Source organism: Mus caroli, unplaced genomic scaffold (genome assembly GCF_978045245.1).
Source record: "Mus caroli unplaced genomic scaffold, Mus_caroli_1 scaffold_7, whole genome shotgun sequence".
NCBI classification, from domain to species: domain Eukaryota; kingdom Metazoa; phylum Chordata; class Mammalia; order Rodentia; family Muridae; genus Mus; species Mus caroli.
The window spans coordinates 32,354,567-32,376,428 of record NW_028227262.1 but is presented as its reverse complement, the minus strand read 5'-3'; the positions used below and the strand labels follow the sequence as shown (position 1 = coordinate 32,376,428).

The 21,862-nt window shown below is 41.7% G+C and overlaps 1 protein-coding gene across 7 annotated transcripts in view; it reads left to right on the top strand.

Annotated features, from left to right (window-relative positions):
• Nucleotides 1-21,862, top strand: part of Zfand4 (zinc finger AN1-type containing 4) — a 66,182-nt gene that overhangs the window by 10,087 nt on the left and 34,233 nt on the right. For 3 of the 7 annotated variants that reach the window (XM_021165735.3, XM_021165736.3, XM_021165737.3), the window contains exons 3-5: nucleotides 10,686-10,761; nucleotides 11,805-11,872; nucleotides 13,918-14,104. The exons of 1 other annotated variant lie outside the window; for it this stretch is intronic. In XM_021165735.3, the coding sequence (XP_021021394.1) occupies nucleotides 10,686-10,761; nucleotides 11,805-11,872; nucleotides 13,918-14,104 (331 nt within the window). Of the gene's footprint in view, nucleotides 1-10,685; nucleotides 10,762-11,804; nucleotides 11,873-12,376; nucleotides 12,563-13,917; nucleotides 14,105-21,862 lie in introns of those variants that run through there. 3 more of the 7 variants (XM_085840138.1, XM_021165739.3, XM_029478824.2) reach the window with 3 other exon arrangements.

The window sequence follows — 21,862 nt, the reverse complement described above, 5'->3', positions numbered from 1 at the left end:
TTATTCCATATAATGCTTAATAGATCTTTTCTGGAGAGTCAACTGGAACTTGTTTGTAATATGAAGATTCTAATTAGAATTTCTTTCCTGCCAACTTAAATACAGAATTATAGAAGGACAAGAGTGGGTGGAATTGTTTGTTCTGTGTGAGATCAAAGATTCTGGGTATTTGAGTTTTTGAATATTTGCTTTTCCTTTCTCCCCCTCTCTCAAGGTAGTTTTAGGGGGTAGCTGAGTCTAGAACCACATCAAATAGTGGCACATGCACCCCTCTCTTTTTAAGTGACAAAGGCAGTGACAGTCATTGTGTTCTGCAGGAGACTTCAAAAGAACAGCCTTCATGAAAAATCAGTTGTAATCCTTTTCTGGATGGCCTTTGTTCTTCCTCAGTGGACGTCAGTTGGAGCTAACATGGCAAGACTCTCAAGACTCCAATTAGCAAGATTTGGCTGGGAGGACAGGGGGGCAGTGCTTGAGTTAGTCCTGCACAGGAAATGGTTGTTCCTCCAGAGGGGCAGTGCTTGAGTTAGTCCTGCAGAGGAAATGGTTGTTCCTCCAGAAGGCTTTCCTTTGGGTAACTTTTGATGAGTTCAGAACTAGTGCCTGGTGGGAGAGGAGATAGACGGGCTCTGTGGAGGATAGGCTGAGGAGAACGTGGAGACCTGGGAGTGACCGCACTGAAGCAGAGAGGGAAGCAGTAGCTGACAGGGGCTGTAATTGGGTCTGGAATTACAAATCCACTAACAAGTTAACCTTAATTTCTAAAGTCCCAGTGTAACTTATTTTGTGTGTATGCATCCACACACGTGTGTGCTTGTCACAACACACCTGCGGAGGTCAGAGAACAACTGTGGGACTTGACTCGTTCTTTCTACTCTGTAGGTCTTGGGGATCAAATCTGTCAGGCTGTAGCAGCAAGCTGCAAGCACCGTTAGCCACTGATCCATCACTGCATGCTAACCACATCTTGCTGACTCTCAAATTAATATTTCTTAATCTCAAAAATAGGAATAATGACAGTTACAGTTGTTGCAAATGATCTCAGGATTACATCAATTACCAAGTGTAAAATACCCACTGTCCTTATCAAGGGAAAATGCTGATCTGGAGATAGTGTCCTGCGTTTCTGAGGGCCTAATCTACTACATGCAAACACTGCCCTAGAGTTGAGAAAGAAGTGTGTGTGTGCCAAGAACCGTAAGGGGCTATGCAGAGCAGCGGGAGCCCTTGTGCCCTTAGCTTTGGTATTGCTGCTCCCTAAATAAATGCCCCTCCCCTTTCTCCTCCTCTCCCCCTCCTCTCCCCTCCCCCTCCTCTCCACTTCTTTCTTTTTTTGAGACAAAGTCGTGTGTATCCTAGCTGGGCCTTGAATCTTCTGTGTAGGTTCCATTCTTGTGTGGCAAGACTCACTTGAGTAACAGTGACAGGATCCAAATTGGGCTGGGTCTTCCTGCATCAGTTAACAAATACGTGCCTCACAGCCTAATCTGATGGAGGCTGTTCCTCAATTAAGATTCCCTTATCCCAGATATGTCTAGGTTTGTGTTAAGTTGGCAAAAACTAACCAGCAAGTCTACCCCTTGCCAGTCTGATACATGGACACATTATTGTTAATTCATAATCTTTTACCCCCTTTGTCCCCAAGATCTCATGTTACTATCACAATATAATATACAGTATAACTTTAATATACAGTACAACTTTGAAAGTCCCATAGTCTTCAAAATTTCCATTGATTTAAAAATCCAAATTCTTGGTGGGGCATGGTTGCACATGTCTTTAATGACCTAATTCCAGCACCTGGGAGGCAGAGGCAGATGGGTCTCTGTGAATTTGAGGCCAGCCTGATCTCAGGGAGTTGCAGATCAGCCAGGGCTGCACAGAGAAACCCTATTCAGGGGGGAAAAAAAAGTTCAAAATCTCGTTAAAAACCCAAAGACTCTTAGCTGTGGGTTCCTGTAAAATAAAAAACAAGGTAGAGAGCCGGGCGTGGTGGCGCACGCCTTTAATCCCAGCACTCGGGAGGCAGAGGCAGGGGGATTTCTGAGTTCGAGGCCAGCCTGGTCTACAGAGTGAGTTCCAGGACAGCCAGGGCTACAGAGAAACCCTGTCTCGAAAAACAAAACAAAACAAACAAACAAAAAAAAACAAGGTAGATACTTTCTTACGTTAAGAGTGAAGAACCAGTGCACAATTATAGTTAGAGCACAACCAAACCACATCCCACAGTGTAAATAGTTCAGTGTCCATGGCCTGCCACTTGCACTTGGGCAGTCTCTCCTATCAGCACTGTTTCCCACACTGCACACAGCTCTGTCTTAGGCTCAGGCTGGCTCCATTCCTACCTGCCCTCGTGCTTGGTAGTGCTCTGAGAGGCCCTCATGCTGTGGTCTCCACAGCTACTGAAGCTGCATCTTCACTAATGACTGTTTTTGGCTTCTTGGGGTGCTAAGCCTCAACTTCTCTCCATGACTCCATCAATCCTGGGACTTGCATTGCTGCTGAGGCTGCACCTTTGACAGTGGCCTCTCCCAGTCTCACTGCTGTTCTGATAGAGCGAGTTTCTCAATTGAGGTTCTCTCTTGACAGATGACCATAGTTTCTGTCAAGTTGACAAAAACTGACCAGTACAACTAATTTTCCAAGGAGCAGTGCTTTCTCCTTTTAGTTAGAGGATGCAATATAAGCCAAGATCTGGACCTAACAGTAGACTTCTTATTCATAGTAATGGAAGTGCAAGGACAGTGGATGAGGACAAATGAAGATATTTGTATTATTGATAATACACTCTAAGGGAAGAATAAGGCAAGTGCTTCACAGAGGAAACCCTGCAGGTCGGCTTGGTTGCTAGGCCAAGTGTGTCTCAGTACAGCTGGGGCAAAAAGTGGGCACTTGTTGGGAAGTAAATCAATGCTGCGTAATAAAACATGTGAGGGCTTAAGCACATCAAAAGAGAATTAAAATCCTGTTAACAGCAGCCTTTAAATCAAGATGAAGTGGGCTCAGGCTTTAATATTGCTCACAAGAATACACAGCTATGGTTTTCTACAGGTATTATATTGGGAGTGATCATTTGCAAGTTTGGAAAGTTATATAGAGTTATATACCTTCCACACTGTCATGGAATCTTTGCAAATAGTTCATCTTTCCATTTATCTACATTAATACCAAAAGAGGCAGGTAGTTAAAAGGAAAAAAAAAAAAAAAAAAAAAGGGAATTTGAACCTAGAGCTGTCCTGCCTAGGTAGTTAATGCTACTCCCAGAAGACTTAGGTTATTAAACGAAAATCCCAGGGCCAGATGTATCATTCTTCCTTGCAAGTTGTTGGTCAGGAAGTCCCCAGAGGTACACAAAGCAATACAGACTACTGTTGTTACTCCTGGTTGCCAACCAGAACCAGATGGTGGAACTCTATTGCCGAGGACACAGTGCAGTTTGTTAGCAGGACATAGAGAAATCAAGCTGTAAATAAGCTCGAAACTTCTTCATTGTGCTTGAAGTTGCTATGCAAGCCATTGGGGGAGAAAGTTGATCAGTGGTCTTGCCCAGATGTGGGCCTTCATTCTAAAATACTGAACTGCAAAGTAAATGGCCCATGGTGCAGTAGTGGCCTGACCGTGATGGGGTAGCCACACTCTGATTGGATCTGAGGCCACTCCACAGGAGGGAGGTCATGCCTGATAATATAAAATACATAGCTATGGACCTTGTAGGCCTTAGACTTTGAAATTATTATTTCAGTTTTGCTAAACAGACCTATGCCAGAATGCCTTAGAAATATTATGTTTATAATTATAGATTTGTGCGGCTGTCATCTGTAGTTAGAGCAACTTGTTTTTGCAGTGGGCAGTGGTTAATGTAGACTCATAACCGGTCAGAGTGACAGTTGAGCACTGAGCCACAAGTGGACTCATACCTGCCTGAAGGTTCAGGGGCTACTGAAGAAGTACAGAACAAATTAAGACCCTGGGGATAGAGAAGAATATCTTGAAATTGCCTTATGAACATTATATGACTATTCATGAATTCAAGACTGAGGTTACCTGTATAATATGGAGCATCCCCGACTGGACTGGGGGAGGGCGTTTATAAGACAACACTCCTAGAATCTGTTGCCAGTCAATGGCTGGTGAGCTGAGTGAGTGATTTTTCAGTGCTGCAGCCATCGCCAAGTTTTTATATGCTAATAAATAACACCACATCCATCCCATGTAGGCAGCCCTAGTTCAATTCAGGGGGTCAGTTGGAAAATGATGAAGTAGGAGGGGACCTGCTGGGAGAAGGAGTAGCTGGGAGATTGAGAGAGAATAAGGGGAGTGGATATGATCAAGTTACATTATATATACGTGTGAAACTCACTCACTACATAACTACATGGTTTTCTTTTGAGGTGAAGGAAAGAGAATTTTGTGAGGAGTGCAGAGTCTTTATGCTTTTCCTTTCCTTGACAGAATGACAAGACAAAGGACTGCATCTTTTGTGTGGTCTCTTGCTGGAGTGGAGTGTGTATGTAGGTCCTGCCTTATGGGGCTGTGGCGTGGATATTGGTCCTGGCTCTGTGATATCTTTGGAGTGTGGAGAGGTTCAGGAATGGTGAAGTTGCTGATTCTTCTCTCTGTAGTTCCTCCTGTGGCAGGTTTGGGCTCCAAGAAGCAGCTGAGCCTGACTGAAGTACCAAGACACATGACCTGGGGTCCCAGGCTGAGCAGGATGGGGCTTTCTCTCTAGAGCTGACTAGCTGCTAACTCGGGTAGCAGCTTTTTAAAGTGGCTTCTGCCACTGCTGCAGTCAAGTGTCCAAGAGAAAGGTCTCCCTAGAACCATCTGCCCTGTGTAGATGCAACCCTTAAAGTCCGTCTCCTCCCTTACTCTACTCTCTCTCTTACTCCTTCCCTTTCCCTCTTCTCCTCCTCCTCTCTCTGCTGTTTGTTATTGAAAATAAACCACAAATGTTTAGAGGCTGTTATCTGGAGTAGAGTTCTAGCCATGGCAGTCATACCCCTCCTTTCTAGGAAGACAGCAAGCCCCAGTAAGGACCCAGTCCTTGAAGTCACGAGTTGGAGTTTCTCTGCTGTTTCCCAGAATTGCCTCCTAGTCTTTCTTTCCTATATAGCTAGTGTGTTGCTGCTGTCAGGAAGGCTGCTTTCCAACTGTCTCCCTCCAACTGTCTCCCCTTTATTTCCCAGAGACTCTAGAAGTCTATGCAAGGATGTAGTATGCTCTTTTATCTCAAATGATCTTTTAAAAAGGTGGTGGGTAGGTGGGCTGGAGACATGGCTCAGAGGTAAAGAGAACATACCACTCTTGCAGGGGACCTGAGTTCAGTTGCCAGCACCCATGTTAGGCAGCTCACGACTGTAATTCCATTTCCAGGGGAGTTTGAAACTCTCTTTTAGCCTCAACCAGCACCGGATACCTGCACTCACGTGCACTTACTTTGGTCTTTTTATTTTGAGATTGAAATTTATTTTGTTAGTAAGACGTGTATTTAATATCTAGAAATCTCTATACTAATATATCACCAAACAGTCACAATAACGTAAAAATACAATTTTATACATATCAAACATGGAAATTTTCACTTAGAAAAATGAACACAAGGCAAAAGATAGCCATAAGACCATATTGCAGTGAGAGTTAAAACTATTAGAGTATTTGAAGATAGAAAAAAAAAAACACACTCTTTAAGTTTCACCTCTTCCCCTGTGACTACTGGAATTACTAAAAGAAAAAAAAAAAAAAAAGCTCAGTCGAGTTGTTGAGGTAGCCTTGGTTTACTGTTGCTTAGTGCTGGCAATGCAGTATCCTGAGATGTGTGGCCATTGAGAGTAACCCCCAGGCTCTGTTCCCATTCGCCCCTAGAAACAGAACGTCCTTCAGTGCTTGTGCCTAGCATGTCATATGGCGCTGGATAAGTTGGTGTCTGGGTTGGGTCCAGGATGTCTTCCTGATCTTTGGGGGACCTGGCTGGCACTTAGTCATTGTTGAGTATATTTAATAGATAATTTACAACCTTTGTCTAGTAAACCTAATGGTTGTGCTTCTTCGGGGATAGTTACTGATTTCCTCTGTAATCCTGGAAATCAGACTCTTCATCCTACTTAGGATTTATTTTCATTGTTTGCTTAGTGACGTTCTTTTTCTTTCTTTTTTTTTTATCATTCTTTATGATGGAAACTATGGAGGCAGAAGTAGAGTGTCTATTTCTGTCACCTTCTAAGATGACACCAGGCTTGTATCATGTGACACTGTATCAACATATTCAGCAGTAATGAGTGAAACTCAGGCTGCTGCCTCTTGGCGCCTATGAAGTAACGAGTGGTTTTGGTGAGGGTGTGGGTTCTCTATTTCAGCAGCCAAGTCCTTCCTTCTAATCCCACCTCTGATCAAGTGTGATGGAACTGCCTGGGTCCTCCTTTATAAACATTCATGCAGAGCCCTAGTTTCCTGTCAAGCTGATAGCCAGTGACATGACTCATCAGTTAGGGACATCTCCTGCCAAGCCTTGACCTGAGTTTGATCCCTGCCATCTCTTATGATAGAAGGAGAGAACCAACTCCAGAGCATGATCCTGTGACCTCCACATGTGTGTGTGTAGATGCACAATAGATAAATATGTAATAAAAATTTTATATTAATGTAAGGATCAGTACTAGCTTCCCTATTTAACATGATTTTTCTTTCTTTTTTAAAAAATAGCATTCATTGGTTAAATTATTTTCATAGTTTCAAAGTAATTATCCTAACTTCCTATTAAAATGGCAATTAGGCTTTTTAATATTTTTATATATTTTTTTACTTTCTTAAATGAGCATACTAGATGATGTGTTCCATATGACATTTTCTTACATACAGATAATTTCACTCTGCACCTGTTCACTCCCCTCCCCTAATGACCTCCGCCATCACCTTTCCTAACCTTTCCTCCCTCTTGCTGGTCTCCTGCCTCTTCCCAAATAGTTCCTTTCAGCTTTTATGCCATGTGGGTTCCATTACACACCCATCCATCCATCCACCCATCCACCCATCCATCCATCCATCCATCCATCCATCCATCCATCCATCCATCCAGCTATATATCCATCCAATTCCTCCCTCACTTAAAGTCACTTCCTCTTTCAGTTGGGTCTCTTTACCATGTGGGTTTTGAGAATTGAACTCAGGTCAACAGTCTTGGCAATGAACGCTTACTTGCTGAGCCATCTTGCTGGCTCCTAAATATCTGTTTTTTATGTCAAGGTCACTCTGTTTTTTTATAGTAATATTATTACAGCTTTTAACTGTAGTTTGAAATCAAGTATTATGAAACCTCAATGTTTGCTAAAGAGAGCTTTGACTGTTTGTGGCCTTTGGTGATTCCATGTGAATTTAGGATTGTTTTTATATTTCTATGAAGAATATCAGAAGTATAATGGGGATTGGATTGAATCTGTAGGTTGTTTTTGATAACATAGCCAGTTTTACAATATTGATTCTGCCCAGCCTATGAGTATGGGGGAGGGAGCTTTTCTGTCTCCTTGTATCTTCAGTTTCCTTCATTACCTTAGTTTTTCATTGCAGAGATCATTCATGCCCTTGGTTAGGTATATTTTTAGGCATCTTATTTTTATTTTGGGAGAGCTTTTTTTTTCTTTTTTTTTTAATTTTTAATATTTTTATTACATATTTTCCTCAATTACATTTCCAATGTTATCCCAAAAGTCCCCCATAGCGCCCCCCACTTCCCTACCCACCCATTCCCATTCTTTTGGCCCTGGCATTCCCCTATATTGGGGCATATAAAGTTTGCAAGTCCAATGGGCCTCTCTTTCCATTGATGGCCGACTAGACCATCTTTCGATACATATGCAGCTAGAGACAAGAGCTCCGGGGTTCTGGTTAGTACATCATGTTGTTCCAACAATAGGGTTGCAGATCCCTTTAGCTCCTTGGGTACTTTCTCTAGCTTCTCCATAGGGAGCCCTGTGATACATCCAATAGCTGACTGTGAACATCCACTCCTGTGTTTGCTAGGCCCCAGCATCGTCTCACAAGAGACAGCTATATTTGGGTCCTTTCAGCAAAATCTTGCTAGTGTATGCAATGGTGTCAGCGTTTAGAAGCTGCTTATGGGATGGATCCCTGGATACGGCAGTCTCTAAATGGTCCATCCTTTCATCACAGCTACGAACTTTGTCTCTGTAACTCCTTCCCTGGGTGTTTTGTTCCCAATTCTAAGAAGGGGCACAGTGTCCACACTTTGGTCTTCATTCTTCTTGAGTTTCATGCGTTTAGCAAATTGTATCTCATATCTTGGGTATCCTAAGTTTTGGGCTAATATCCACTTATCAGTGAATACATATTGTGTGAGTTCTTTTGTGATTGTGTTACTTCACTCAAGATGATGCCCTTTGGGAGAGCTTTTATAAATAGAATTTCTCTTCCTAATTTCTTTCTTAGCAAGTTTGTTATTAATATATAGAAAATTTGCCGAGCTCTGCATCTTGATTTTTGTACTCTGCTACTTTGCTAAGAGTATTTATCTGATATGAATCATTGGGGTCTTTTAAGTACAGGATGACATCATTTACAAATAGAGATAAATGCTTTGACTTCTCCCTTTCTTATTTCTATTGCTCCATCAACTCTGCTCACTCCAGCTCAAAAATGTATCTATTATTATACATAAGTACACTGTAGCTTATATATAATATGCACCAGAAGAGGGCATCAGATCCCATTATGGGTGGTTGTGAGCCACCATATGGTTGCTGGGATTTGAACTTAGGACCTTCAGAAGAGCAGTCAGTGCTCTTACCCACTGAGCCATCTCGCCAGCCCATCCCTTTTATTTCTTGTCTTACTAATGTAGCTAAAACTTTGAACAACTTACTGAGTAGGAATAGCAAGAATGGATACCCTGTCTTGTTCCTGATTTTAGAAGTAATACTTTTAATTTTTGGCCCATTTAGCATCATGTTGGTACATATGTTGCATGTAGCCTTTATTGTGTTGAGGCATGTTTCTTCTGCTCCTAATTTCTTCAGGGCTTGTTTTAGGAAGAGTTGCAGACTTTTGTCAAAGGCTCTTTCTGTGTCTATTGAGGTGATCTGTGATTTCTGTCCTCAACTAGCAAGAGATTATAATGATTTTACTTACATAATTCTCAATGCAAATGTAAATATATTTTTAACATACATCTACCTAAAATTATTTAAGAAAACTTCATAAGTATCATATTTAAACAGAAGAAAACAAGAGCCCAAGAAAAGGCACATGAAACAGATATAAATACAGAGACCCACTTGTTTCCACACTCATTAATCACATAAAAAACACCACACTGGAAGCCCTTGCTGGGAATCAGAGAGCTGGCCTGGTCTAGCTGCCTTGAGAGGCGTGCATTGTGAGTGTTTCAGCCTAGAGCCTGTGGCTCCTGGTGCACTATGCGCCTTTCAGTTCCTAAGAAGTCAGGACCCTCTCAGGCAATGAAGCATTCAGGCCACTTATGTATCTGTGTTCCAAGTGTACAGAGGCTTGACAGGACAATTGGTCTCAGACATTAATCTTGTGTACTCTGTATAGTTTGCAAATGGCTTCGTATACTAGAAACTACAATTGTTTTGATCCTGGCAACCACAATTATATTTTGTTTCTGATAAAGGTATAAGAAATCTGATTGCTTGCAATAAACTTGACTCAGCCTTAGTTTTGCTAAGACCTCCCGCCTCAAAAAATCATGTTTAAGCTGTAATATGTAAATACACACCAATATGACTGAGTGTTCATGTCCCTACAACTGATCTCTTTTGGATACTTGTTCACTATAGAGTTAGCCCACACTGGCCTGGAATATCTTATATAGCCCAGGGTAGCCTCAAAGTTACTCTCTTGCTCCTTTAGTCTTCTAATGACTGGGATTATGTGTGTTCCCATGCCCAGAGTTTCTCATAATTCTTTGTTTGGGACCCTAATCTAATCCTCAATTGATGGCACTTAATAGATTGAGGCCTTTAATAGACAAATTAGGGTATGCGTGCAGTTCTCATGATAGTATCTTTGTAAGAAGAGACATAAGAGTTCTTTCTCAGTGTTCTCATAGACAAGGCCATGTGAATGTACAGTGGACTGTAACTGCTTACATGCCAAGAAAAGTGGCTTTAGCCTGAACTTATGTGGAACCTTGACTCCAGGGGCTCTGTCTTGAAAGCCACTAGATACACATTTCTGCTGTTTAAGCCACCCAGACTATAATGCTTTTTTAAAACCAGCATCCTGAGCAGACTTCTTTTAGTTTCTGTCTCATATATTATGTAAATGAATACTCAGATATGCTACATCATGGCAAAGTAAGTAGTAATCAGAGATTCTCCTAACGTTCTTGGGAATAGACTCTCCTGCAATGGAAGTGAGGACGCCATGCCAAACCATGAGTATTTAAAGAAATCTGGCTGGGCAAAGGGAAGATTTTAAAGGTAAAGGTGATGAAGATCACAAAAGGCATTTTGAAGTTGTTATTCTTGGCCACAGGATAAATAATAGTGGTGCCAGCCATACATCGAAGAAGACAGATGTTGGGCCAGAGTCCTTGAACCAGACGTGTGTTTAATTCATAAGTATTCTTAGCTCTTTAATGAAACAGTGGTATATCTCTTTAGAGGTGGTGTTGAGATTTTAAACACTCTTTATTATCACCTTTCCTTAAGGTATTCCCATCTGTCAGCAGCACTTAATTTGGAATAACATGGAACTTGAAGATGATTATTGCTTGAATGATTACAAGTGAGTGTAACTACACAGTAGCAGCTTTGTAGTACTCCATATCAGGACTGCACAGGACTGTTTTCTTTATAGGTACTCAGTGTCACGACGCCACATGGCTGATTTCTTCATGCCTCTGCAGAACAGCTCTCCGATCCCAGGTGTCATTGTGAATTCTCACTTCGAGCTGTATTGCCTCAGTACCGTCTTTGTTCCTGATCTATGTTCTCTGATATTCGTAGTTCACCTTTTAGGTTCATGCCACACTGTTGGCCCTGCCTTCTCGCTTGACTGTATTCACTTCTCATCTTCTTTGCTTTTTTTCTTTGACTGTTGACCCACTCTCACCTGGCCCAGTTTCTTTTCTTTCCATTTCACAAGTTTTGGGCATGGGAGAGTTGCTGACCACTGAGACAATACTCATTAGGGCCCATTTCTCTCTTTATAAAGTGACACTGTGTATACTAGAGGTTCCAAATGTGCTTTCTGACTTTTGACCTTTCTCTTTCCTGTCATATAATTTATTACTCTCAAGACAAAGGAATTAGGAGGTGAAAGGTGTCATTGAACTGGAAAATCACTAGGACTTGGGAGAGTTGCTGGATTTTCTGTGTTATTTTTATTTTGCTGAATGCATTTTCTGTTTCCTGGTTCTTTGGGTTTAGATTAAGCTTTTTATTTTTTTTCTCTTGGTCCCCCTTTTTGTATTTTTGAGACAGAGTTTCTATGGTAACTCTGGCTGCCCTGGAACTTGCTCTGTAGACCAGGCTGGCCTCGAACTCAGAGATCTACCTGCCTCTGCCTCTGGAGCCTGGGATCAAAGGCATGTGCCACCATATCCTGACTGGGCCCCCCTCTTTACAAAGCTTATGAGAATTTATAAATTTTCTGTAATTCATTTGGGTAAATATAATAGTATCTTCCATTTACTCATATTGCTGTATCTTTTTTCATATTTTAGGGAATATATAATAGCACTAATAAACTAGTACATAATTAGTGGTTCACTTGACACTGAATGTTATTTGATGATTGTAGTTTATTTTTGTGCTAATTATTCACAGCATTTCAGAAGGTTGTACCTTGAAGCTGGTATTGGCAATGCGTGGTGGACCGATAAGTACTAGAAAAGGTAGGCATACATTAAAGCAATCCAATGATCACTCTTAAGTAACTTGGTACTATTCTTCAGGGATTAGTGGCTAAGCGTTCAAACATAAGAGCTCACAGGGGCTGTTCCTATGGAAGCCACCACAAGGTTTCAATCCAACTCACTGGCATGCTCACTGGACCCAAGTCAGCTTTGTCATCTGCACTCCACTACATAGAGCCATGCTCACAACAGTCCTACTTTGTGACCCTCATTTTTAGAAGGTTTTCAGAGTGTTTTGATCCTCCACAAACTAGAAAACTGGAAGTTGAGTACAGATTCCATTGCTGGCTTATTCCCACATGTCAGATTATATCCCCGTACTTCATCATTTTGGTTAAGATTAGATTATTAAAATGTTAAGGCTTTGCCTCAAAATATCAAGTAAAACAGCACAAGAAAAAAACCTTCCCTTTCTAAAATTATATTCTAAACTATATTGCTTTTAGATGACAAACTCCCAGTGAGTGTTCAGTTGTACAGAGTTGTGCACACACAGACAACCTCAGCACCCACCTCCTGGCCTACGGCACCCTGTGCTGGTTTAGGAATGGCTTCAGTGGCCGAGGTAATAATTACCTCTTAGTGATGTAATATGGAAACTGGGACCTTACATTTTGAAAATGGTTCTGGATACTGTGCCATTTGCCTGTCATCTCGGCCATGTCTGAGGTAGGAGGATTGAAAGTTACAAATAAGCTCAGGCCACATAGGTGTCTCAGAGAAGGCAGAAAGCTCTATGGATAATATCATTTTAAGGTTTACACATTTTTCTGACTGTGAAAGAACAAATCAAAATATTATGTTTCAAAAATAGTGATGTTAATTTCCCACTATGGCATCTTTAATACTTTGACCTTATTGCTTTCAGAGTTTATTATTTTTCTATTAGTGTTTCTCTTTATTTCACTTTTCTTTCTGGTGCTGGTAGGTGAACCTTGAGCCTGTGCACACCAGGGGAGTACTCTGCAGCTCATGGCATCCACTGTTGGGGCCACCACTTAGGGCTCTGCGCACAGTGTTCCAGCTTTGTTAATGAGTAATGAAAGTCAGACAGCTTGGAAACTTGAGGACAACTGGCTATCACTGGGCTGCCAGTTGTGAAGAGTGTCATGACTCCAGTAGGTCTGTGTGAGTCTCCTATGCTCTGGTTGGACACACACACCCTGGCTAAGACGCTGAGTCATGAGAGGAGCCTTTGAGGAAACACCTGCTGATCCTTGATGCAGTGCAGTTTAGCACACCAGTGGCCTTCCTTATGCTTTCTTGTGCCTTTTTAACTGCTTCAAGGAACAGCTGTAGAAAGAATCTATTCTTAAAGCAGAAAGAGATTTCCTTTGCTGTTGTTGCTTTATTTTGTTGTTTTCTTTCGCTGGTACAGACTAAACCCAGGGACTTGGGCATGCTGGATATTCACTCTCCTAAGGAATCTTGTCTCTAACTCTCTCTTGCCTCTAATTGCTTGAATGTATCTCCCAATTGTGTATGTGTGTGTGTGAGTGTGGTATGTGGTGTGTATACCGTCTTTCTCATGATTATTTTATAATCTAAAGTAAGTGGGATTTATAATACATTTAAGTGATTGATTGTTTGAACCAGTGTTTAAAAGCAGAGAAGGCTGAAGGGATTTAGCTAAAATAACAATAGATAAATCTATCAATTGTCTTTGTACAGGAATATAAGTGACCTCATGTTTTTATTTAAGCATGTCTTTAGGCATGCAGCATAATAATGCATTTTTTGTTTCATATTAATACAAAGCAAGCCATGAATTTGAGCAGATTTAGAAGAGACACAGTAAGGATTGGAGGGAAGGAGGGGAAATATGAAAATGCAGTACTCATTAAGTTCTTTAAAAACTAATAAGGGGTGCTATATAAAATATAAAAATGTTAGGAGCCTGTTTGGAGTGTATTGTATCATCACATGCACAGTATAGATACATTCAGCATCTATATCCTGTTGCTGTAGCAAGATGCAGAAATGTGCTGAGTTGAAAGCCTGTTGATGAATCTTTCTATTTGTAGTTCCTGTGGAAGACCCACTCAGGGAGCTTGCTGAGTACATGGATTCCAGTCGAGATGAGGTCTGGGAAAAGACCTCCTGCAACAAACAAGTTACGTTTTTGGTATACCGGGAAGGAGATCAGCTGAATTTCTTTCGTGTGGTAGATAGAGGAGATGGCACTTTAACCCCACTGTCTGAGTCTTTAAGGTAAATAGGCTTCATTTGCGTGCTTCCCTTAGTAAAGGAGAATACATAACACACTTCAGAAGCCTGTGTGTGCTCCTTAGGTTGTTGAAGTAGCTGTAGTGTGTTAATAAGACCAAGTATGTTTCATGTACCCTCACCCTCTTCCCTGATAAGTAATTATGAATTTATCCTTCATATGACTGATACTTAAAAAATAATTTATAAATTTGAATTTTCTTACACAGTAAATTTTTTTATAAAAATAGTTTGTTTCCATTTATTTGTGACAATATTGTTTTGTGAGAATAGTATATTATTACATAACCGTGACATAGCAGAAAGGATTAATCCTGAGGTCAGTATTATTTTAAACTCTGCTACTTAAAAATGGGTAAATCTTTCTTCTTCCTCTTTTTGTTACTGCTAAGAGGACATAAATTGTATATTACTTGTAAAACCAGAAGGAAAACATGACTGATTGCTTAGGCAGGCAGTGGGAAATGAAGGAGGTGGGCAAGAGAATCTCTTAAGTTTCTGTCCATTTCAACATATGTGAGCCCCTCCTTTCACTTTTATTTTTATTTGTGTGTACATTTATTGGCATGATTGTACCTTGTTGCATGTGGAAGTCAGAGGACATCTTGGGAGGCAGCTGTCTCTCTTCATCATGTAGGTCCTGAGGGTTGAACTCGTGTAATGAGGCTTTGGCAGCAAGTGCCTTGACTGGTGAGACCGTCTGTCCAGCTCTCTTCACCTTTAAGTCATTAAGCACATACTGACCATTTGTAGCCAGTGACGGGCTTATCTGAGGCACTTACTTAAGTACTAGCTGGGGTCCTGGTGCTATACTATTGGTGATTGTTGCAGAAGGTTGTGATCTCTGGAGCCAGATGAGTTGGCCTTCATTTCATGTGAAACAGAGACTTAGGGATGGCCTGTGTGAAGTGACTTTAAATGAAGAGAAACATTTTGCCAAGCAGCAAAGGAAAGAAAGTTACTACAGCTAACTAAAGTGAGGCTCCCAAAAAGATTAAAATCTATTGCTAAAAATTTTCAAAAGACAGCCCAGCTTGTGGTCTGGAAAAGGGTCTTGGGGTCAGACGTCTACGAAGAGAACAGCTTGTGCTGTGTTAATGGCTCACACCTTATACTAAAGGTGACAGGTGGCAGTGTCTGACGTACCTGCTTTCACGTTCATATGCAGTGTGCTATAACTGATCTCCTTTCACTGGATGCTTGAGGGCTCTGGGTTTTCCTGGCAGCTGGTTGGCTAGGGATTTCTCTCAGCTCCCCTTTGATTGCCTCGGAAGAAACTAATGTGAGGCCTGAATTACGTCTTCAGAATCTCTTTACTTTTACCACAGTAAGTTGACTAGACTAGTAGGATCCGGTCATACCCACACTCAAGGATAGAGCGTGGGTATAGACACCAGGAGAGGGCCTTACACTTTCCCCTAAGGTTCTGCTCAGAGTGGGTGGGAACGAGGCTGGACCCTTTTGGAGGGCTGACTAACAACCAGTGGCTGATTGCTTGCTTGCTTTTCCTTTCTATATCTGTTTTGTTTGTTTTGTTTTCAAGACAGCATTTCGCTGTGAGGCCTTGGCTGTCCTGAAACTCACTCTTTCTACCAGACTTACCTTAAACTCAGAGATTGGCCTGCCTCTGCCTCCCAAGTACTGGGATTAAAGGCATGCAAGAGGCTGTTTTCATAGTAGGTCAGGATCTGGTTAGCACTGGAAGTGTGACATCTGCCTTAGACTAGAAGTAGAGAGGGGTTAACAATAAATAAAGATTAATGAAGATTACTTACTGCCTTAGGTCATTAGCAGAATTCTTTCATAACAGTTTCTCCACACGTGAGTGCCTTGATTATATGTCATCTTCAAGTTTCCCTGGCTTTTCATACGTCTTATACACCTTCTCCCATTTGCTTGTAATGTCCTTTCCACATCTCACTTTCATCTTCCTCCAGCTAATTTCTTGTCATCTTTGAGGCTGAGGATGGCTTTGACCTCATTTGGTAGCAGAGTCTGGCCCTACATTCTTGATCTTCCTTTACCTCCCATGTGCTCAGACCACAGGTGTGTGCCACCAGGCCTGGCTCCCCTGGTTTATGGCTTTGTTATATACATTTTATATGTGTGTGTGTGTGTAGGTCAGAGGGAATCTTGTAGATGGTTCTAACTTTCTATCACATAGGTCCCAGGGATGGAACTTGGTTGTTAGTTCTGCACAAAGTACCTTTATTCACTGAGCCATCTTGCTGGCCTGTAAGTTCAGTTTGTGTTACTGCTTAGCCCAAATATTGTCATGAAGTTAACAGTGTATTTTCTGTACAGGATACCAAAAATAATGAGAAAAACCACGATGATTATGATTTGAATTTGAAAAGTTCTCAAAGCCTCCTGTTTGCGGATTTGGTTGTCAGATAATTGGTTTTGGGAAACGATTAACTCTCAAGTTCAGGCATAATTAATAGATTTTACCCTGATGAACTATAACATGATAGCATATTGGGAGGTGGGGACTACTTGAGGAAGTGAGGTGTGGGTGATATGCCTTGGAAAGATATAACACTGGCTGTGTCTTCTTTCTCTTAAAAAATTTATTGTGTGTGTGTGTACATATGTGTGTGTGCCTGTGTGTGTACATGTGTGTATATGTGTGTACATGTGTGTGTGCCTGTGTGTGTACATGTGTATGTGTGTGTACATGTATGTGTGTACATGTGTATGTGTGTGCCTCTGTGTGTATACATGTATGTATGTGTGTGTGCTTATGTGTGTGTGCCTGTGTGTGTATATGTGTGTATGTTTGTGTGTGCCTGTGTGTGTGTACATGTGTACGTGTGTGTGTACATGTGTGTGTACATGTGTATGTGTGTGTACATGTGTGTGTACATGTGTATGTGTGTGTATACATGTATGTATGTGTGTGTGCTTATGTGTGTGTGCCTGTGTGTGTATATGTGTGTATGTGTGTGTGTGACTGTGTGTGTGTACATGTGTATGTGTGTGTGTGTGTGTGTACATGTGTGTGTACATGTGTATGTGTGTCTCTGTGTGTGTACATGTGTGTATGTGTGTGTGCTTATGTGTGTGTGCCTGTGTGTATATGTGTGTATGTGTGTGTGTGCCTGTGTGTACATATGTGTGTTCATGTGTGTGTGTACATGTGTGTGTATATGTATGTGTGTGCCTGTGTGTATGTATGTGTGTGTATACGTGTGTGTGTGTATATGTGTGTGCCTGTGTGTGTGTGTGTATGTGTGTGCCTGTGTGTGTGTGCCTGTGTGTGTGTGTACATGTGTGTGTGTAGAATGTGGAGACCAGATGATTTGTAGGAGTAGGTTCTCTCTGAGGTCTTGTGGGTCCTGGGGACTGAACTGAGGTTGTCAGGGTTGGTGGAAAGAGCCTTTCCCTCTGAAAGCTTTCTTCTTTCTCTCTCGGCTTCCTGGCCACCATGAGGTGAGTAGCTCTGCCCTGCCATGTGCTTCCCACCGTCATGTTTTGTCTTACTGTGCTCCAGAGGCAACAGAGCCAAGTGGCCAAGGGATAAAATAAGGAGCAAATAAATCTCTCCTCCTTTTAAATCACTCTCGTCGTTTGTCACAGCAATGGAGAACTGATTAACACAGAGCTAAAAGCCATCCAAGAGATGCCCAGTAAGCTTTCTACTGATTCTGATGTTGTAGTAATACATGGTGGGTCCACACATTTATCCAGTGTATACTATGGCAAGGGTCAAAATCACAGCTAGAGGCCCCCAGCACTGACCCACTTCTTCATCAATTGGAATGAAAACAACTAGGGAGTAGCTTCTTAAGAGGGTGTGGACAGATGGACATGAAGCAACCATGACTCTGAAGACTGGAGCAAAGGCAGAGGGAGCCTCCATGCTGTGCAGCTGTGGCAGCACAGCAGCCGGTACCTAGGCAGAGACCTAGACATGAGCTGACATGGAGTCAGCACGGTGCAGAAGGGCAGTCTCAGCTCCACTGCGGGGAACTCTGCAGACCAGGCAGTTGGAAGAGAACCTTTTTGCATTTCCCAGCACACACTGGCAATGAGAAGTGAGAATGGTGTGTCGGAGCTTGCAGCTTTGGGAAACAAAAGCCCCTTTATTTTCTTGTCTCCTTCTGGACTGAAAAACTTACACAAACATGAACATACTCTCAGTGAATAGCTCTGAAAGCCAGTTTGCTCATATAGAGGAGACTGTTATACAGCAATTCTGTGCCAATTGTGCTTGGTAGATAGCAGGAAAGGATGGCAGGACTCACTTTCCCCATTAACACTGTAGCTAGCTTAGGGACTTGAAGCACCAAGCCGACGGATCTGGTTAGTTGGAGTGCTGGCCTGCCATGCCCAGCTCCTCAGTGCAGATAGCTGCTCTCTCCTCTGTGTAGGCCTCAGAAGGGCCCTGCAGTGCCTGGCCTTGGCCTTTGCTCTCTCAGAATTAACCAAGACATGCTAAGAGCTGACTGGAGTAGTAGCGGGTGTTCACTCTTCCACACACAGTGGACTATTTCAGTAGAAACAATACTTTCCTTTCTTTTTTTTTTTTTTTTTTTTTTTACAGCTAAAATGACATTTCTTTTTTTTTGATTTTTAATATTTTTATTACATATTTTCCTCAATTACATTTCCAATGCTATCCCAAAAGTCCCCCATAGCGCCCCCCACTTCCCTACCCACCCATTCCCATTCTTTTGGCCCTGGCATTCCCCTATATTGGGGCATATAAAGTTTGCAAGTCCAATGGGCCTCTCTTTCCATTGATGGCCGACTAGACCATCTTTCGATACATATGCAGCTAGAGACAAGAGCTCCGGGGTTCTGGTTAGTACATCATGTTGTTCCAACAATAGGGTTGCAGATCCCTTTAGCTCCTTTCTTAGTAAGACTTTTTCTATTGTTTGGTACATGTATTTTGCTTCATGTTTTTTCTTTGCCTTTTAATTCTTCATTTTTTTTTTTAATTTATGTTATTGACTTTGTTTCTACCTTTCTCTTGTTTCCTTTTTACTCTTTTTTTCTCCTGTCTGGGTTAGAATCCAGGGCTCTGCACATGCTAGGTAGCCGCTCTAACAATAGCTCTAATATCCCCAGTTCTCTCTTTAAATTTTCGGACTTTTTGTGACTCTTTCCTCTTTCTTTCATTCTTAGGTAATTTTGCCATTTAGAAATGTTGAACAATTTATTTCATTTTATTGGTGTGTGTGCACATGTGCATACATTGTGGGCAGTACAACCTGAGCGAGGTGTGCAGTGTGGGTTTGGATGTTGAACTCAGGCTTTCAGACTGGCAGCAAGTGCATTACACCCCTGCCATGGCTACAGTCCTGTCTTTACTTTGTATTTTTGGCCTGTCATTTGAGTGGGTGGTGACATTTTATATCCTGTAGTTTTCCTTCTCTCTTCACGATGCCTGTGTCCGGTTTGCTTGTACGAGCAAGCTTCCCTTTCCAGATAGGGCTAGGGACTGAGCCTAATACTTGGGGCACTTTGTGGAGAAGATCTGCTGTGAGATTCTCTCCACCTTAACTAAGAGCCATTATATCCTATTTACTGTGTTCATCTCTGCGGGGACCTCAGAGAATATCTTTACTTTAAAAATAGAGGACATTAGAGCCAGCAGGATGACTTCTCAGGTAAAGGTATTTGCCACTTGAGAAAGCAAGCCTGACATCCTGAGTCGGCTTCTGAGAGCCCACATAATGGTAGAAGACTAGAGAGACTAGTTGTCCTCTAACCTCACATGTGTACCATGGTATTCACTGCACACCATGCACACCAATAGGAATGTTGTTAATTAGAAAAAAGAGGTCATAAAGCCCATAGCTAGCACCTCAAGTACAGTTAGGGGTGCCCAATAATCCGTTCCTGGATAGTCACTCCTATAGCACCAGCAGAGAGAAGCAGTGGCCTCATATGTCCACGTACACACCACTCCCATAGTTCTTCAGACTACACATTACCGAGAAGAGTTAGGGCATACTCCATAGACTTCAATACAGCAGCCTAAAGTGCCAGAGGGATGCCTCTTGTTATAAGACCTACAAATAAATAGGGACTCAGTTTTAAAACATTGTCTAATGATGTCAGTTCTATCTTGTGTAACATGTATATGCTTTTAAGTCCATGTTTGGTGTACAGTGATTTTTTTTTTTAAGTTACAAAATAACACTGGGCATGGTGATGCTCACCAGCGCTGGGAGACAGGAGAGGAGGGATTTCTCCACGTTCAAGGTCAGCCTGGGGTAGGTAGGGAGTTCTAGGCCACCACCAGAGCTATCTGGTGCTACATAGTGAGACTTTATTTCAAAAGAAAGAAAAGACAGTACCAAATAACGATGCACAGCATCCATGTGTGATACCTGTGACTGCATCAGAACTGGAGCTTGCCAGACTTTACTGTGCAGTGCTAAGTGTTACCTAACACAGCTGTTAGTTCCAACATTGTGCTGGAGAATGCTATGTAATACACAGACGAGCCAGTCTATCTCTGCTACAGGAAGCCTGGATTCTGTATACATGTATGTGCTAAAAATACAATGATTTTGATCTTCTTCCAGCTATTTAAAACTGTGAAAAACTATTTAGTTCATAGGCCACACAATAGGTTGCAGGCCAACTTTGACCCCTTGCTATATTTTGCTGAATTATTGGACTCATTCACATACAAAACGTTAATTTTTTATCTTAAATAATTTTAGTGAATAATGCTTCCTTGTTTTAAAAGAGAGAAATCTAAGCAGGCACTGTAAGGTGTAAATGATAACTTGCCTTAAATAAAAAAAACAAAACAAAACCCAGTGAGCAAGCTAAGTGTAGTGGCTCAGGTCTGTACTCCCAGCACTGGGAAGCTGAGAACAGGCTGGCCTACAGAGTGAGTTCCAGGTCAGCCTGAAATATAGTCAGATCTTGCCTTTAAAAAGCAAAACTCGGGCTGGAGAGATGGCTCAGCCGTTAAAGGCTAGGCTCACAACCAAAAAGCAAAACTCAAATTAGTACTTGGTTTTGGGATGAACAATATTCATGTTGAAATAAATGTCATATTTGTCCATCTCTTGTTATTTAATCATATTATTAAAGGTCTAGAGAATGCTTATGTATTGAATTCAAGTATAGGGATTAGAGAGATATGGTCATGGTTAAGAGTACTTACTACTCTTCTAAGAGAAAAGACCATGATTCAGTTCCCAGCATCCACATCAGGTGGCTCACAACCACCTGTGACTCTGATCCAGGAGACCCAGTGCCCTCCTCTAGCCTCCATGAATACCCTCCAACATGCTACATATCTTCTCCCAAACATACATACATGTGAATAAAAATAAAAGCTAAATCTTTAAACAGTGAATATTAAATATATTGATTTTAGGGACTTATAAATTATTATAAATTATATATTATCTTAGTCTAGTTGTATTTTTCCCATTGAGCATAAATGATTGGCCTGAATCTATGATTGTTGAGAGAATAACAACATGATTCTTTAATAGACATGGTAATCCCAGCCTGTGTAGCCCTGGTCTTGGCCTAGAATTCCCTGTCTGGTCCACACTGACTTTGAACATGGAGAAATCCCTTTTCTCCTGCTTCCCTTCTGTAATCCCAGCCCTGGGGAGACAGAGGCAGAAGGGTTGCTAAAGGCCCAAGGCCACACTGGCCTACATAATTAACTACACACAAGTCAAGGCAGCATAGGAGGGAGACTGGGGTCCAATCCCTTTCCCTCCAAAAAGATAATTTGAAAAATTAGGTGAATTTAAA